The sequence below is a fragment of the Rhamphochromis sp. 'chilingali' genome, assembly GCF_963969265.1.
Source record: "Rhamphochromis sp. 'chilingali' genome assembly, chromosome: 18".
NCBI classification, from domain to species: domain Eukaryota; kingdom Metazoa; phylum Chordata; class Actinopteri; order Cichliformes; family Cichlidae; genus Rhamphochromis; species Rhamphochromis sp. 'chilingali'.
In genome coordinates this window covers 35,884,927-35,903,724 of record NC_137945.1, presented here as the reverse complement: position 1 = coordinate 35,903,724, position 18,798 = coordinate 35,884,927, and the positions used below count along the sequence as shown (strand labels likewise).

The window sequence follows — 18,798 nt, the reverse complement described above, 5'->3', positions numbered from 1 at the left end:
AACGTTTCCAGTTATTCGTTTAACGAATGAAATGGTGCAAAGTGTTGAACTGCCACAGGTTAAAAATAATAATTTCAGAATTATACAAAAAGACTTTTTTGGGGAACTCAACATGGGTAGCAAGAGCTGCTCTGCAGTGATGGAGGTCGATCTTGAAAGCGATCCAGCACATACCTCCACCCCTCCTGGCTCTCCACTCTCACTGCAGCTCAACCTGTCCATCAGCGTTGAGACCAAGAGGAGGCTCAGAGCTGATCTCTGATGTGAACCATCTGCCTCATCTATGACACGCCTCCCCGCCGTCTCGCTGTGCTTACATGTGTGCTGGTCCAGCTCCTGCTCATGAATCCATACTGCTGCTTGCTGATCACGACATCTGTCTTCACCCTAGTTTCAGACGCTGTTTCCATATCACACTGTAGTTGCTACAGCCTTGCACATCAACCCTGTTCCCGTTCTCTACCTGAGCTCAGTTAAACATGGAAAAACATGATTCTATAAACGGGGTGGATGAGGACTCTTGTATAAAGTGCTGAGAGTAGAAAGGCGGTGCATGAGAGCCAGTCCATGTACCAAAATATAAATGTGTACGACTGCTTTTCTTCATACGTTTATTACTTCTATCTGTAATCGCTGTCAACAGGAAGTCCTAAAAACTCCCTGAAAAGCTTTGAGTTGATCCAAAACGCCACAGTGAGACTTCTCCTGTACTGGCTTCCTTTGAAGTTCTCCCAGTTTGGATTCACCATCTCTATTTTTAAGAAACTTAAAAACATTGCTTTTCATAAAATTACCACAAAAGAACTAAACGTTGTGTTGGTTGATTTTATTTCTGTTGTAACAATGTTTCTCTTATTTGCCCATAAATAGTAACACAATTACAAGGACAATGCACCTGTGAGTTGTGCAGCATCCATGAAACACCAAGTTTTTTTCTACCAATGTCACATTTTCTGTTATTGATACGTGGGTGTTGTTTATCAGAGGGGATGACTGAAGTGTGAAGAAACTGTCTGGCACTACATCAGTGAAAGTGAATTCACTTCCTACTGGAACGAGCATGGTTATCTTGGAGGGTGGACGGTCCCCGGCTGGGTGGGATTGTTGCAGAACATCATCACTATCTCTTGCTTTTCCACGGAGGGTGACAACATCACACTGCTGTGACCCTGTCAGTGCACCAGTCAGCATAGCGCTCTCTGCACAGCCTGTATTTAGTTAAATTACTCTAATTTAGGAATTGCTGTCGTCGTTAGCCTTGAATGATAGTATAATAAAAGTTGCACACTGTAACCACAGGAAACACCCACACAGGTGTTTAATCTCGTTATGTTTTTGCTTTTTTCAGAGGTTTGTCTTTAGAGCTTCCTTTAAAATCATTTCATGCAGAGCAGAAAATACTGCAAGATCCGTGTGAAGGTCTGCACTTCTTTTACTCGCTGCAGTGTGTCACAACGTGTCTGCTTAGAGCAACTGCAGTCAGTTTGTACTTTGACCTGCTGATCAGCTGATATCCTGTTTTTCTCGCCCGGCCTGATGCAGGAAGTTTCAGGTTTGTTTCAGTTTTAAACGGGAGCACAGTGAAGCCATGGACAGGCTCATGTGTATAGTGTTGATTCTAAGCTTTCATAACTTGTGGAAAGGCCTCGACGCTGTGGAACAAGGTAGGCTGCTGCTTATGTTAGTCAGTGTTAGGTTTGATTTACAGTGTGATGACCTGTCTCACAGGAAGTACATGAAGAGTCGTGATTAAGGACTCTCAGGTTCGAGCCTTATATTTGAGCTTAAACATATTACTTTGTTTCCTTGTTGTGACAGGCTGCTAATAAAGTGCCCAAAGTTACAAAACAGGGTATTTGCCAAGTTGTGTGTTTAGTGTAGCTGCATCATTGGTTCATCCCTTGAGCTGGGTACCTTTATAAGGCTTGAATGACTGATAGGTCAGCGTTATGATAACGATAATATTTATTTGTTGGCCCCTACAACACAAAATAACAAGAACAGTTTTAGAAGATAGGAATACTAAAAAGTTAAGGATGATTAGAGTTGACATGCAAATGAAAATGTTAAGTTTTGAGCTGAGATTTGACTCTGTCAGAGTCGAGCTGTTGAAGGTGTAGTAATGAATTTCAAAGTCAAGGTGCAGCGCAGCGAAAGACTCCATCACGTGAAGTGTCCAGTTTGACGTGAGGAGCAGCTGACTGAGCAGAGGACATGAGAAGGAGTCTAAGGCTGAAGGAGGTCAGAGTCAAAGAACCAAAATATTGTACTGAATACAATGTGGATAGGGAGCTAGTGAAGCTGAGAATGGGTGCAACAGTCATTGGTGCAGATTTGTGTAGATGTACCATGTGGAGCCAACTGAGAAGTTTGTTTTTGAGGAGAGCAAAGAGAATGGTATTACAGTCTCCCAAACGTGAGGTGGGCAGGGCATGAGCCAGCACACGAGTGCTGTGTTGAAAAAGAAAAATGCAAAGTCTGGCAACAATCTGACTCCCTGGAAGCAAAATATAAAGGAATAAGATGTCTTGAGACTTTTGCACACCATTTAAATAAAATTAACAAAAACATCAAAAGATGTGTTTTTATTAGTGCTGTCAGCGTTAATCTCCTTAAAATAACCTTAACGCCATAACTGCATTAACCCAGCAAATCTCCGTTAGCAAGTTAGCGCAGATTGCCCAATGCGTGGGGCTGCGCCGTGTCAGCGCGTTAGCGCGGTTAGCTGTAGTGTTATTTAGGTCAGTCATTCTCAAACTGTGGTATGCGTACCCCTGGTGGTACTTGGGCTCTCTCTAGTGGTATGCAGGAAATCTCCAATTGTTTTTAGGATTAAAGAATATACCATTGTGGAGGTTTGCAAAGACGACATGAGACTTCACGAGACTCTTCTGGGAGCCCGAGTCAACCAAAAAACGTCTCCCTGAGCATGAGTTCTCTATGAAGAGCAGCCTTTCCTTATCGCCAGCGGTCGCAGCCGCTACAGAGCGCTGGCAGGCTCGTTTCCCTGGGCCTTGAAACTGCAAAGGCGGCAGACAGCGCCGTGCTGTGGTGCCAAAATGCTGTTGGTAAAAACACAGCTGTTTTCCAAGGCGCCGCCGTGCCACGATCCCAGCCACCATCGATGAGTCAGAGGCCCCCGGGAGAATCGGTGGATGGGCAGGAGATGCCGTCGGAACTATCACCTGGATGCCAAAGCTCCTAGTAGCCAGGAGAATACGATCTGGTTCTTCTGCGAGTGAGCGGTAATCCTCCAAGGCCAGCAGCGGGGAGTTGGCGAGGCCAGCTGGCACTGGTGCCGGCAACTGTCGGAGGAAGACGTGAGTGAAGAGAAATCCGCCATCATCCATTCTTAGCAAGGACAGCGTGCGCTCCATGAGCTCAAGAGCGGTACCATCACCCAGGCCTGAGAGAGAGAGGAGTATCTTGGCCCGCTCTGCATCGGAGAGGGAGTAGCGGCGCAGCAGCAGCGCCTTGAGAGCGGTGAATTTCCCTTGGGTGGGGGGAGCCCAGAGAAGGGTCATCACACAGCGGGTCATCGCAGCAGATCCAGCGAGGCCACCACATGGTGTTATTTTGTTTCTGAAATGCCACAAAGAGCAAACTGAGGTTCGATGTCCACGGACCACGAAGAGTTGTGAAGCCAAAAATCCGGCAGCTTAATCGCCACAACACAAATTAAACTGTACAGCTCTGCTATCACTTCCAGCATAAATGAAGACAGGAAACTAAACAGCAGTGACGTTTGTAGGGTTACTGAAGTTGGGCTAGCTGGTATATAATGATGTGCTACGTGACCGCTAACTACACAGCTATGTTAGCATAACACAAACAGTGAAGATGGAGGATGAACGCTAACTTTTTTCCACTCTGTAAAAGTTAACGTGAGGGTTCCCGATGGTTAGGGACAAATCCAGTCGCCATCGGCGTAACTTTGTGCTGAACATTGGGGGGGTCAAGATCTCTGTCTAAATAAATAAATAAATCTGAGTAAATTCCCAGATGATTAAACATTCAACTATTTTGCTGGTAATAACTGAAATGAGTAAAGAAAATCAACAGCCTATTTATGCAAGATAATTCATAATTTTATTGGGGGGGGTTATATTGGTTGGGTCTGATTAATGGGGGGGGGGGGGGGGGGGCGGGTCATAACCCGCCTAATCCCTCTGGAAATTACGCCCCTGGCAGTCGCATGACAGGATGCTGTAAACGGACCAAACTTCAGTCAGGAGAACAACTGCAATACGAGGTTAGTCATTAATATACTGCTGCATGGGCTGGAGTTACATCGTAAGGGTTTAAAAACTGAGCTTTAAAATGAACAGTGGTAATAAAAACCGAGAGAGGCCAACAGGGCTTGATCAGATTAAACAGAACAAGATCGAAAGCATTAAAACATGTTGAAAACACAACAGCCTTAATAATCTCAGAGTAGTTTGGACTGACGCAGGTTTCATCGGGTCATCACTTAAAGATTGGCTATCCCACCTGCTGTGAATGTTTTAATGCAGTACAGTTGTTATTATTATCACTTGTCACGTCCTGTTTATGAAAGTTAAAATAAAATTCATTCATATAAGAAATAAAATTGTCTTGTGTAAACTATATGTGGTGTTAAATAGGCCCATACTACTGTACTTTAATGTCAGTCATAAGGGTGGTACTTTAAGAGCCATATATTTATTGAGGTGGTACTCATTGTGAAACGGTTGAGAACCACTGATTTAGGTCATATGGCACCACTAGAGGGCAGCATGGGGCACAATATTTAGTGCTGTTGTTGCCCAGCCAAAGTAATAAACAAGAAGGTTGTGGGTGTGAATCCACCATCTGGCCAGGGCCTGTCTGTTTGAATGTTCACCATTTGTTTTCATTAAGGCATTTCACACATAGTTTTTAAACCACAAAACCATTCACATGTATGTATCTGTCTGTGGATGGTGCACATGTGTTGAGAAAAGTGTCTTCATTGTCTGTAGGTGTGCTGAACTTTGTGGTGCTTGCAGACTGGGGTGGGCTGCCTTTTCCTCCTTACTACACTGCTCAAGAGAAAGCTATTGCTGCAGAGATGGATAGACTGGCCCAATCCGAGGGGGTGGACTTTGTTCTCAGCCTTGGAGATCACTTCTATTTTAGCGGCGTCAAGGATGTGGAAGACCCACGCTTCAAGGTATATCATATCAGGACCCATGCATTAACAGCTGTTGATATATTCTGTTGAGCTCTTCTTGTAGCCCCAGACTTTGCGATGAATAGCATCTCTTCAGAGTTTAGTCTACCCTAAAGGATTCTGCAGGGTGATGTCATTTCCTTGGCTAAAAACTAAAATGTTACAAATCAAACGCATAGTTTTAGATTTGTAGTTAGCACTTCTCACTGGTGTTGCTACACTCTTTTACAGTGAAGATGAGCAGGGATAATTTATTCACTGCCAGTTTCTTTGTGAACTTCACAATAGGTAAGAGAACCAAAAGAAACCCATAGCAACAGGAAGCTTGTCCATGTTTAGCTCTGCTGGACTCCAGAAAGCTGCAAAATGTGGCTTGAGGTTTCCAAAGAAACACCCGATCACCATATTCCCTGCAAAGTGAAGACTGGAGGGACAGTACTGGTACCCAGTGTTGGGAAGGTTACTTTTAAAGCATATTCCACTACAGATTACAGAATACATGCCCCAAAATGTAGTTTGTAACATATTCTGTTCAGTTACTCAATGTGAGTAAGGGATTCTGAATACTTTGGATTACTATTGTCATGCTTTTACAACTACGTGAATGTACTGCTGCTGTGTGATTTATTAGTGTTACTGAGGCTACTCACCACCGAGCTGGCATTAGTTGAGGTGAGGTCATAGTCTGCTTTCAGAACTGCACATGATTATTTGCAGCTAGCAGCTTGTTAACGCTATCATCAGTCTAACAGACTGCAGGCTAAGAGTTGTTGACCCACTACTGATCACGAGCCTCGTCACGTGAGTCACGGTGTGATACAAGAACGGAGGCGTGATAAGTATGTTTCAGGTGGAACCATTGTGAGACCTTGCCTTACCCTGTCATGTGACCTGTTGAGGTTACCTGATGTAAATGTCAGGCACCTGGAAGAGAAACTGCATCGTAGCCAGCAGACAGTTGGTGATGTAAGGCAGCCTTTATTTAAAGATGATTATTCACAGTGGACATAGATAACTTCTTTCACTCCTCTTTCAAACCATCTGTCTTCTCTGCCCACAATGTGAACACTGACATCCTCGAAAGACCTTTGTCCTTGAGATGCAGATGTCCTGGTAAACGTCAGTGTTGAGGTTTCCGTTCACCTCCGTGCGCACGGCACAGTCCAGAAACAGTGAACAGTTATCCTTTGCCCTGGTGTGTTTCTATCCACAGAGCTCATGTGAGCAGTGAAGGCTTCTACTTCCTGGGTTCTGATTTTGACCCAGGTGTCATCCTCGTATCTGTGCCAGTGGCTAAGTGCTTTATTTTCCGCTTCCTCCATGTAAAGCTTGGCTATAATGGGTGACACTGGGGAGCCCATGGCACACTCATGTTTGTGGAATAAATCCATAGTGGGTCAGTGACTCTCTTGGGTTTAAATACCTCAGGTTTTAGACTTGCAGAAGCTTCTTTGATGACAGGTGAAACAGAAGGAGTCCAGTACTTTCAAAGCTTCTTAGACTACCATGAGCTGGACGACTGAGAGCCTACACAGACATAAACTGTGAGGTATTTCTCCTCCACAGAACACGTTTGAAGGTGTCTTCTCGCAGCCATCTCTACTGGATATACAGTGGTACCTAACTGCTGGAAACCACGACCATATCGGCAACATCTCAGCACAAATGGCTTACTCTAACATATCCCACCGATGGTAAATATCAAGCAATACAGACAAGGTTTGAATGAGAAGGTCAGTCTTCTTACACCTGTAGCTTTGACCTGAACTAGTTATCATGTGACTTGCATTAAAATCGTGTTTCAGACGTTGCTAAAACGTGCTCTGATGTTTTGTACACTCGTTTCTGTGATAACTGAGATGATTCAAGGTTCCAGACCTCAGTGTTGCTTGGACGTTATGATGTGTTGTCTCTGTAGGAATTACCCAGCTCTTTATTACGATCTTCAGTTTACTGTTCCACACACAAACGTGTCAGTGAGCATCCTGATGATTGATACGGTGGTGCTCTGTGGAAACACCAATGACCAGGTCCAGCCTGTGGGACCAGAGGACTCCACGGCAGCAGCAAACCAGTGGAACTGGATCAGTGCTAAACTGGCCAGCAGCAGGTGATTCAAACACAGATTCGTTTGACCAGTTATCTGCACAGATGTCACTCAATACAAAGATACATTTGTGATTTATTAAAGGTTTGATATACAACTGTGTGACAAATATTACGCAGAATGAGGATTTAAATAAATATACAGTGTACAGAAAACCAAATAAAGAAGAGCATCAAAGAGAGGGAAACATACACCCAACAGTTTAAACCAGTTAGCTCTGCTGGTGTTGCTGGTCCCTCTGTGTGGGAGTTTAAAGGCTGTCTGGCTTGTGCAGGTCTGACTATGTGGTGGTGGCTGGTCATTATCCTGTGTGGTCTATTGGCAATCACGGACCTACAGCCTGTCTAGTCGACAAACTACGGCCTCTGCTGAAGAAGTACAGAGTCACCGTTTACCTGTGTGGCCATGATCATGATCTGCAGGTGTGTTCACATACAGAACATCACTTTCACCAGTTAAAACAAGGGAGTGAAGTGTCTCCATTATATTCAGTCCATCGCACTGACCTGCTGGGACAACCAGTCCTGTGCTATGACGTGTTGACCAAGTGTTTCTGACTGCTGATCAGTTTCTGTGCCCCAAACCAGAGGATATCATATTAATGTTAAACAAAGAGATGCTAGTTCCTGATCTTTGTGTAGAAAGTGTGACAATCCAACCCATCAAAAGAAGACGCAGTTTCTCTGTTCTCTCCTCCAACAGTTCATCAGAGAGGATGATGGGAGCTCGTATGTTGTCAGCGGGAGTGGGATGGTCAGTGATCATTCCACTCGTCACATCAGCAGTGTCCCTCCGTCCTGGCAGCTCTTTTCCAGTCCTGTCAATCACACAGCAGGAGGCCTAGCTTTCTTCCAAGTGACTGAGCGTCAGATGACAGTCAGTTACATGCAGACAGATGGGAAATGTGTTTACCAGGCTGAGCTGCCAAAACGCAAAGTCTGAGGCCGCAGAGATCGGTAACCATCAGGAGCAACCATGTTTGTTCATGTGCTGCCCAGCTTTGTGTCATGTACTCTGGCACTCTGTAAATATAAAACCTTCATTTTAATTACAACTTTTAATTATTGTGAAATTAAACAGCTGTTTAATCAATAACAGTTTCAAATGCAATGCTTTTCACTTCTAATCTTTATGAATAGATCAGCGTGTATGTGTACATACCTGCATATGAATATGTAGGGAAATATATATGATGCCACATCACAACAGCAGCCGCTTCAAGGCACTTTATATTGTAAGTTAAAGGTGCTGCAATAACACTGCAGTTACTTTGTTGAGTACTGTTGCTTCGGTTACAGAAAAGCAGCCTGTGTGAAGAATAACATCCTCGTTACTATTTTGTAACCATCAGCATTGTTTTCTTTGCTTTTGTTAAACAAATTTAATGTAAATTCAGTTTCACATTCATAGTCACAGACGGTTTAAAAATAATTAAGCACTGATCGGCTCCTGATCAGTTATCGATCAGATGCTGTGATTGATGATGATGATGGTGATAATCATCTATAATGAAGCTACCTGATTGCGGGTGACGTCAAAGCTTTGTTCTTTAGAACATGTGCAACGTTCCCTCTGGAATCAATATGTTAGCACAAAGTAATAGAAGTACTTGTTTTCTTGAAATACACTTTCAACTTTTTTCTCAGAACGATTGACAACATTTTTCTCTTAATGTGTCCCTAATACGTCTTTGTAATATATGGAGTCCAGTCCCACTGATGAATCCGATATAGTGTTTTTAATCAATAAAACTGTTTTTTAATATCTTGCTGCTTTTTGTATGAGTTCATACTCTAGTGTAAATAAACAACAACACTAAGGCTATTCTGTTAGACCTGTATGCAAAAAATACACTGCACCCAAAATATTTCATAATTCAGCAACACTGATCAATCTAATGAACTTAAACCTGCACCATCCTCCCTACTCTGGTATTTTAAAGAGTACTTAGCAGAAATATTAAGCAACCTAATAACCTAATAAAAAAATAGGGAGCCACCCCTCACGCTCCACCTCATGATGCTTAATCGACGTAATCAACCTTAATTTGATGCAGTGTGAAAAAAAATGCACAGAATCAATTATTTTTCAAGAATAATTAAATAGATTCAACATCTTTCTTCAACAAAATTGCAGACTGCACAGATGGTTCCCAAAGGAAAAAGTACTACAGCTTACTGGGGTATATTAGACTTAACAATTACTATATACAGTAATGGACTTCTATACATTTTACATCAGATTAAAACTTTGGGTGTCAGATAATTATTTATTAAAAGCTCGACATTTTAAATGAGAATAAGAAAGAAAAGTATGTCTTTGTGCCCCCTTTTCCCTGTTCATGCCCTATCGGCCCCCCTGGCTAAACTTTGCTAGATCCGCCCCTGCACAGTTACCAGCCGTCAGCTGCGTAGAAAAAGATCCTCGAGTAGAAAGTAATATTAAATAAATTCTAACAACAGCTGATCAAGCTTAAACGTGCTGCTGTTGTTCAGCTGCTGGTTTCCTCTTTCTGGTGCAAAGTGGGCCAAAAACAAAGGAGACGATCAGCTGATCATTGATCAGTTTCATGATTGAAGTAGCAGCAGGAGAGAGAGAGAGAGAGAGAGGCAGTCGCTCCATATATCGGTTGTTAAGCTTTACAAACATTCAGAGATGAACTTACACACTTGCTTTACTTCTCTCTGGGGTAACTTCCTCGGAGATGAAATGCTGGTTTGAGGCTAATACACACAGCCACATGACCACACTGCTCGGTTATGAGCCGAGTTACGCCATGTTGTATTTATTTATTTATTGTCATTGTCAAGAACAATGAAATTGCGTTTGGGGCTTCCATACAACCCCAAAAAAAGAAGAAAATAATAAATACCCCTTAAAACCCAAGTGTACATATTTAACCCAGTGTGACTCCAATGCAATAAGACAATCCTTAGCAATAATGTTCGTAGAAATTCAGACAAAGACCTGAGAAACATGACAAAATACAACAATGCAACCCATTCAATATTATTGTACTGTGAGATATGATATCAGATATGATAGTTATCTATTTAAGAAAGAGGGGGGGGGGGGGGCAGGAGGGGGAAGAGAATAAAGATATAGAGAATAAAGTTTTGTGAGGTGCTTGTTTGATATTTAATGGATCATTACATTTTTTATTTCTCTCCGATATCCGATCCAGTAATTTAGGTCAGTATCGGACCGATACGTAATATCGGATCGGTCCATCTCTAGTCTAGTGTTCACGTCCGTAGCACCTCCGTGTGCGGCTATTTACAGTCCCTGTGTGGTCATTGTGGACGTCTTTTAAACGTCAAACTTGGACTCATATTAGACATGGCTTCTATAGGCTCTGATGTCTCCAGAGGGTGGAGGACATGATGTCTGTGAGCTACCAGGTCATTTTTCTGTAGCTTTATGTCTGCAGCTGTCATCTGTGGCTGAGACAGTCACATGGAGCAGCATGAGCCCTGTGAAATGGGACTAGATCATAAGAGTTACGTGTGAAGGAGTCATCAGTGGACATGTTCAGGATGTTTCAGGCTCTTGATGCTCAAACGAGAGTGAGCAGCTGCTCGCAGCGACTGACAAAGACAGCAGATAGTCCAGCTCGTACACAATTACACACTTGGACTAACATCTCGTACTTTCCTCACAGCTTTTCTCAGCAACTGATCACAATCACATTCACTTCCTCTTACAATCACGAGGTTTTCACAATAAAACAGGATGCTGGTCAAAATGGACCATATACATTTTAAATGCTCTTTGAAAACTCGTTAAACATATTCCAAGAAATTCCATATCTGTCTAAATCCTTTAACCATCCTTATTTTACATTTTAACATGGATTGTAACATTAATTAATTAATAAACGGCCGTTTTAACCTGGTGAAGAAATGAATGAACCAGGAAAATGTAAAATAACAAAAACAAACACGTGCACTGAGTAAATCAACACGTAATGAAGGTGTTTGTTTATAAATTATCTGTAAATAAACAACGTGACACATCCAGCCTGCTGCAGCAAATGTATTAAACTGATGGTCTGAGCCAAGCGCTGGGTTTCAGCCTGCATCAGCTCAGACAGCGTCCAGCAAAACGCTGACCCCTGAATGTTGTTGTGTTGCTGATGACCACCAAAGCCCAGCGATGCTCTGCTGTTACCAGTAAAATGCACAAACGTAAGGAGTAACATGTTTATTGTCTTTAATATCAGTTAAACACAATAAAATAAATACACCACATACAAAAATATACATCCTACATTTTGATTCCATAAAAATGTGTTTCAAGGTAAAATCCCCACTACAGTCTAAGAATGATTTACATTTACACAGCAGACTGTGAAATTAAATAAAATAAGCTGTTATATTTTACTATAGTAGTCACAGGCACCAGGAAAGGAGATGCAGTATTTGCAGTATCAGTACATACTGTAGCAGGGCTTCAGCAGAGTTTTCCCATCTTCCCAGTGTCAAAAATAAGGTTGTTTCACAGAAACTAAATGAAAGTCCAGTGTTTGGCTGAGGAATGCTGAGCGACATATGTCCGTGTGTCCAGTTCAACGTACCGCGAGAGATGTGTAGTGAAGCACATACTTTATACTACGCCCTTCTTTTCACCGTTTGCAGCTTTTTTCTTGCGCTTGCAGCACACCACTGTGACGGTGATGATGATCCCGGTGAGCAGTAGGATGAGGATGATGGCAGAAATGATCACTGCAGGAGAATACACTGTGGAAAACACAACACAGTCTGTCACAGCAAAGCTTTACTGCTCATTTCTAAGCAGTAACCCACACGGGAGTACGGATGGGCTGGCTTTTATACAGTACTCAGAGTACTTAAGACTACAGTACAAGCCACACTGAAGCTTTTCACACAAATTCACAGGCAGACTCTGTGTGGTGTTTGAACCATGTAACACAGTCACACGCATGCTGTGTGAGCAGAATCATCTGCAGCTCAACGTGACAAAGACCAAAGACTGTGGACTGTGGGAGGACCAAGAAACCTGTGACCTGTTTCAGTCCAGGAGGTGGATGTGGACGTCGTGGAGGAGCATAAATGCCTCAGAGTACACACAGAAAACACCTGGACTGGGTTAGAAGCACCACCGCCCTCTAGAGGACGGGCCAGTCATCTCTGAGGTCCTTCAACATCTGTCGGACAATGCTCAGCATGTTCTGTGAGTCTCTGTGGTCGGCGCCGTCCTCTGTGGAGGCTCACAGACGCCAGCAGACTCAACAAACCGCTCAACAAACGGGGCGATCGCGGCTCAAGAGTTGGGAGTTCATCTTGAATCAGACGGTTGCCGGTTCGAGCCCCGGCTCGGACAGTCTCGGTCGTTGTGTCCTTGGGCGAGACACTTCACCTACTGGTGTTGGCCAGAGGGGCCGATGGCGCGATGTGGCTACTGCTGTAGCTACTGCTGTAGCTGCCTCCACCAGTGTGTGGATGAATAAAGCGCTTTATAAATGCAATGCATTATTATTATCCATAAGTGACATTCATAGGTAATGATATTTGTACATACCTATCAATGTTCCAGTAATTAGAGCTGTTTTGTTATATTTTGTAAAATATTGTATTAGTTATTTAGTCACTGTTCTTGCTGCTGTGGAGACGCTGTGACCACGGAGGATTAATGACGTATTCACACACTTGGTTTAACTTTACTAATTAATACTGCATTACTCTGAAAACAAAACAAAGTGATGAGTAATGTGATTACTTTCACTGTTTGCTAATTCAGAATAACATCTGCAGACAGACAGTCCACAGTGACGTGGCTCCGTGTGGGGTTATTGCCTGTTACTGTAGCAGCTTCCTGTAGGGGGCGCTGTGGGATTTCTATTAAGAATCCGTGCACCCACGGCACACTGCAGCTGTAGTTCATCACAAACACCTTCAGAGTAATGAATGCAGAAGTGCTTTTTTCACAGGTTTCACAGTCTGAGGGGAAACATCCTGATGTTTTTGTTTGAGTTACTACAAACACTCACTTTAACACGTTTGTGTTATTGTTCACATATAAAGCACACTGAGGTCACGTGTTGTATAAATAAAACTGGATTAAAAGTAGATGTAATGTTGTTTTAGTCATGAAGAACTCTGGAGGTGCTTGACGACCACCTGTTTCACTAAGACAATAAATAAACATGCTGTGAATTTATAGTCCAAATATTTACGGACGGATGTACACGCTCTGGACGCACATCCGCACGAGGCCGTGGGAAGTGGATGTGCTGGGGTCCTGGAGCGCCCCCTGTCCCAAAGGCAGACATCCCAGCACCACAGCATTGTGTGTAAGCTCTGGTATTTTGGCCCCGCCCTCTTATTCTGTAGACTGAACTGGAGTCACAGTCGTGTAATAAACACCATCAGATCCAGGCACGATTTACTGCCTCACCTCTATTTCCCAGCTCCTTCACACCCACACAGACACACACCTGAGAAGAAAGCCTGGCCCAGTGTTCAAACACTTTACAGAGCTTTTGCAACCTTAACAGTTAGTGTTCTCCTCCGCATCAAAAATAAACACACAGAGTTTGTGAAAACTCCATTTTCACCTCACAAAATGATAAGTTACTCATCAAGTCAACAGGCTTCTGCAGACGATTGTTAGTCAAATAAATCACATCCTGCTGTACCGCTGCTGTGTCAGCAGCTCGTGGTCAGTGCTGCGCTGAAATAAAGAGCTCACCTTCTATGATGGTCTGGTTCTCGTCTTTTGAGCACTGCGGGGGACTCAGGTCTCCCAGCTGCTTGCCATAAGTGCGGCTGGGGATGTAGGCTTGGACCTGGAAGCAGTAGCTCTCCCCGTGATCCAGGCCAGTCACCTTTATCATACTTGTGTTGTAGTTGGATGTTTTCTGTGGACAACAGAAGGGAAAGGCCCGTGATGTCATTCACGTATGTTAAAGACTGCTGTTGTGATGTCAGTCTGTGGTGGGTGCTCCTCACTTTGCCAGTGCTCTTATTCTTCCAGTAGGTGACTCTGTAGTGGAGCCGCTCAGAGAAGATGTCCCTCAAAGTCTGCAGGTGTTGACCGTTGGCGATGGCAGTGGGTGAGTCTGTCACGTTCAGGGTGGCGCTGCCTTCACTGACCTCCAGCGTGAACTTGGGCCTGTCGAGTTCAGCTGTGGAGGAGAAGTATTTTTGAAACTGCTGGATATGCACATGTGTGTCCTGTGATCACTGAAGTCTCTGTTAACCTTCCAATATTACACTGAACTAAATGAGAATGACAGCTTCAACAAACAGCTTATGTGTTGACATAAAATGATCAGCTTTTCTTTGAGTTTGCTGAATGATCACATAAATAATCTGCTTATGTTAACATTGCTCTCTGGACCTGTAGACAGAACGACCCCTGATGACCGGGTGTCACACTGTGGGCCACTGCGGACACTGTCGTCTCATTGGAGGACACTTCAAGTAGTGCAAAACAAGAAAACAGGAGTGTTTGTTTGTTTGTTTACTTTTCAAATATTGTAAAACAAGACTAAACTTTATTTCCTCTGAAGCCGTTCACTGGACGACTAAATAAACACAGGGGTCCTGTCTGTGTGACACGAGGCAGCAGTGCTGCTGTCATTGTGTTCCTGTTTAAGTCAAGCGCAGAGGTAGGGGTGACCTCGGCTTTGAGACCGCTGCCTGATGACATTGTACCTGACAGAGAAACTGTGACGGGCATCTCTTTATTGGATGGGCAACAACTTTGTGAAAGTCTACAGATCCAGGGACCGATGATGGAAACAACCCTGTGAGTGTGACGGTGAGACTTCTTTGCATCATGCTCACTGAGGGCGACCATGAGAGCGGGTGTGTTACCATGTTAAACTGTTCCTGCGCTGGCTTCATGCGCTCTCCCGGGCATGCTTTCATTTCTATGTTATTCTGATTTATAAAAAATAATATCAAAGGGTCTTACTGTCATCGTATGGGCAGAATTTTGGCGAGGTTTTGTGGGGAAACTCGGAGAGTTCAGAGGTCGCCCCCTGTGGGGGCTGAGATAGGACATCAGCTACGTAGCAGGCTTTGGGATCAGTCATGGCGGTGGAGAGATCGCACATCGTTTGTGACGACCGGATACAGTTAGTGATTCTCTGTGCGTTCCCACCAACCCTGCAACATATGACGTGTTACACATAGTTTACATGAAACACCCACATACATGAAAACGTGCTGCCGTAGGTGAACTGATGGGGCTGTGAGGCCAGGTGTGGATGGTACTTACGGAGACAGTTCCACTGTGTAAGAGTAATCCGCGGATGGTTTGGGCTCCCAGACCAGAACCGTTTTAAAATTGGTGGATTTCCAGGTGACGTTCTGCGCTTGTGGATACGAGCCTGCAAACAAGGAGTGGATCAGTCACATGATGAAAATCAGACATTACTGATCCTGCTGAATGACTGAAGCTCTTTAACACAGTGTTGCACATCCTTTAGCAGCAAAACGACCCAAACTGTGCTCAGATTCATCATTTCATCAGGTTCACATGGTGAACATCCCAGAGCTGCGCTCTTATCAGTGGAGAAAAAGGCCCCACTCATGTAGTTTTACGGACGGACTGTTCCAGCTGCACTTTGCTTTGTGACCACAGTAAGTGTGCCACCCACGGAGCACACCACAGCTTCTCCCCTCTTACACCGAGGATCGCAAATCTGTCTGAAACATCGTCGCTTGTTTGCAGACCTCGGGAGTGTAAGTACCTCCTTCCTCTTTAGCTGGGGGCAAAGAGTGCAGCTGTCTCACTCTTTTCACAATTCAGATCAAACTGAGGTTATTGTACTCGGCCCTGAAAAGCCTAGAAATATGGTATCTAAGCAGATTCTTACTCTGGATGGCATTACCTTGGCCTCCAGTAACACTGTGAGGAACCTTGGAGTCATCTTTGACCAGGACATGTCCTTCAACGCACATATTAAACAAATATGTAAGACTGCGTTCTTCCATTTGTGCAACATCTCTAAAGTTAGAAATATCCTGTCTCAGAGTGACGCTGAAAAACTAGTTCATGCATTTATTACTTCCAGGCTGGACGACTGTAATTCATTATTATCAGGATGTCCTAAAAACTCCCTGAAAAGCCTTCAGCTAATCCAAAATGCTGCAGCAAGAGTCCTGACAGGGACTAGAAAGAGAGAGCAGATTTCTCCTGTTTTGGCTTCCCTTCACTGGCTTCCTGTTAAATCCAGAATTGAATTCAAAATCCTGCTCCTCACATACAAGCTCTTAAATAATCAGGCCCCATCTTATCTTAATGACCTTGTAGTACCATATCACCCTATTAGAGCACTTCGCTCTCGCTCTGCAGGCCTACTTGTTGTTCCTAGAGTATTTAAAAGTAGAATGGGAGGCAGAGCCTTCAGTTTTCAGGCCCCTCTTCTGTGGAACCAGCTTCCAGTTTGGATTCAGGAGACAGACACTATCTCTACTTTCAAGATTAGGCTTCAAACTTTCCTTTTTGCTAAAGCATATAGTTAGGGCTGGACCAGGTGACCCTGAATCCTCCCTTAGTTATGCTGCAATAGACGTAGGCTGCCGGGGGATTCCCATGATGCATTGAGTTTTTCCTTTCCAGTCACCTTTCTCACTCACTATGTGTTAACAGACCTCTCTGCATTGAATCATATCTGTTATTAATCTCTGTCTCTCTTCCACAGCATGTCTTTATCCTGTCTTCCTTCTCTCACCCCAACCGGTCGCAGCAGATGGCCCCGCCCCTCCCTGAGCCTGGTTCTGCCGGAGGTTTCTTCCTGTTAAAAGGGAGTTTTTCCTTCCCACTGTTGCCAAAGTGCTGCTCATAGGGGGTCATATGATTGTTGGGTTTTTCTCTGTATCTATGAAGCGCCTTGAGGCGACTTTTGTTGTGATTTGGCGCTATATAAATAAAATTGAATTGAATTGAATTGAATTTCACATGTGAGGCCAAATAAAAAAACAGACGTGTTCTGACTGTACCTCTAAGAATAATAATAATAATAATAATAATAATAATAATAATAATAATAATAATAATAATAATAATAATAATCACGAGAAGAAGAAGCGTTTCTGTCGCTGCATCCACACTAGGAGAATGCGCCGGACTCACCTGAGGCAGACAGCAGCATGTGGAAAAAAGAAAAGTAAAGAAAATAAAATCCTGCTTCTATTCTTGTGGTCGCCATGGTACCCTCAGGAAGTGTAGTCCAGATCAGACAGCTATCCGCGTGCAGTCCCGGAGCCTCCTTTCACACTGGGATACTTTTCGTTTCTGCTCAGGACTAAAAACCTCCGCTCGTAGCAGTTTAACTCAGTCCAACATGACCAAATAAGGAGCGTCCGGCTCGCCCGTCATCACATCGCTGCGGTATGCGCTGCGTGCCTGTCCCGCTTAAGTCATTGAGCGGATATAGCGGCTCAATGGCTTCTTCGGACTCAGCCGATCATTATTACATCATAAGAACTTCTGTTCGTCCGGACAGAACCAGCTTTGGGGGTTTGCTTACCTGGATGATGGTTTTCATGCCGTGATTGTCTTTTACTTTCTTTATTTTCAGTGAGTCCTGAAAGTGTTTTCAATTGAAACAGTTTGTCTAGATTACAGGTTTGATGTGAAATCACAAGAGCGCCTTCATTCGTGCCTGGTTTCTGCTACAGATGCACGGTTGTGTTTCTGCAGGCAGACCTGTGCAGGTCGTGTTTCACAGAGGACCGTGTGTGTGCTCATGCTGACTACATGACTTTCTAGAGAGATCACTAGAATGACGTGAATGACCGCAGCGTGGACCTTACAGCTCACTGTAACTCACTGTAACTCACTGAGTCAGAGCGGCTCCATTTATAGATCTGATTACTTTTGCTAAATTTCCAGACACACATGTGGAGAGGTTGTTCCAAAATGCTGGAATCCTCTAGTCCAGTCATTTCAAAGTGCACACTTGCACACATGAAAGGGGCATATAGCCTGAACAATGTAGCACAATAACAGTTAGCATGCTTTTAATGATATAAAGAAAGCTGAAGCTGATTTGTTTGTCCCAGGCTGTTATTCTGGCTGTTTCAGCCTTTTAATGGACCGGGAATATCTGCCTGGACTTTGGTAGTCCTGGCCCCCTCGTCCTCCTTCCCCTGAGAGGGCGGAGCAGAGATAATGAGAGGCCCGACTGCCGTAGGGTACAGTGTGGCTTTGAATACCGAGTAAGTCTCAAACAGGAAGGATTGAATACACAAGCTGGAGTCCAACAGTTCCTCTGAAGGAAAGCAGAGTGAGAGCGCAGCTTCTAATGGCTGTTTCCTGCTTTGTCTTAACGTTTGCAGTTCAGCTGTTTGAAATTGAACCTGATGTTTGGAGCACTGATCATTACTGATAATGAATTACTAAGTGTGCATGTTCTGCTTTTCCCAGTTCTACTGAGGAAAGGCTTCACGTGGTCAACGTCCAGATCATTTATTTACCTCTTCCCCAACAGTTATCTCTGTCACCATATCTCAAGGCATTTCCTAACATAGCTACTGTTCTC

At 43.8% G+C, this 18,798-nt stretch overlaps 2 protein-coding genes across 2 annotated transcripts; one reads left to right on the top strand and one right to left on the bottom strand.

The window, feature by feature from the left end:
- Nucleotides 1-89: 89 nt before the first annotated feature.
- Nucleotides 90-9,285, top strand: LOC308385343 (tartrate-resistant acid phosphatase type 5-like). Its single transcript, XM_080864200.1, has 6 exons — nt 90-1,664; nt 4,983-5,173; nt 6,740-6,867; nt 7,092-7,283; nt 7,555-7,702; nt 7,983-9,285. The coding sequence occupies exons 1-6, from the start codon at nt 1,589-1,591 to the stop codon at nt 8,220-8,222; spliced, it is 975 nt and encodes a 324-aa protein (XP_080720326.1). The 5' UTR covers nt 90-1,588; the 3' UTR covers nt 8,223-9,285.
- Nucleotides 9,286-10,066: 781 nt separating this feature from the next.
- Nucleotides 10,067-17,603, bottom strand: LOC308386316 (tissue factor-like). Its single transcript, XM_080865771.1, has 6 exons — nt 17,388-17,603; nt 15,528-15,639; nt 15,222-15,415; nt 14,252-14,427; nt 13,992-14,160; nt 10,067-12,019 (listed from the first exon to the last, which is right to left on the bottom strand). Exons 1-6 carry the CDS (start codon nt 17,461-17,463, stop codon nt 11,886-11,888), a joined length of 861 nt encoding a protein of 286 aa, XP_080721897.1. The 5' UTR covers nt 17,464-17,603; the 3' UTR covers nt 10,067-11,885.
- Nucleotides 17,604-18,798: the final 1,195 nt, after the last annotated feature.

Bases quoted from the DNA above. Each gene is read 5' to 3' on its own strand.
- LOC308385343 (XM_080864200.1), top strand. From the start codon at position 1,589: ATGGACAGGCTCATGTGTATAGTGTTGATTCTAAGCTTTCATAACTTG. The intron at 1,665-4,982 runs GTAGGCTGCTGC...CATTGTCTGTAG, and splicing joins CCTCGACGCTGTGGAACAAG to GTGTGCTGAACTTTGTGGTG. The intron at 7,284-7,554 runs GTGATTCAAACA...TGGCTTGTGCAG, and splicing joins GCTAAACTGGCCAGCAGCAG to GTCTGACTATGTGGTGGTGG.
- LOC308386316 (XM_080865771.1), bottom strand. From the start codon at position 17,463: ATGGCGACCACAAGAATAGAAGCAGGATTTTATTTTCTTTACTTTTCT. The intron at 15,640-17,387 runs GTGAGTCCGGCG...CCTTGTTTGCAG, and splicing joins CATGCTGCTGTCTGCCTCAG to GCTCGTATCCACAAGCGCAG. The intron at 15,416-15,527 runs GTAAGTACCATC...CATATGTTGCAG, and splicing joins TACACAGTGGAACTGTCTCC to GGTTGGTGGGAACGCACAGA.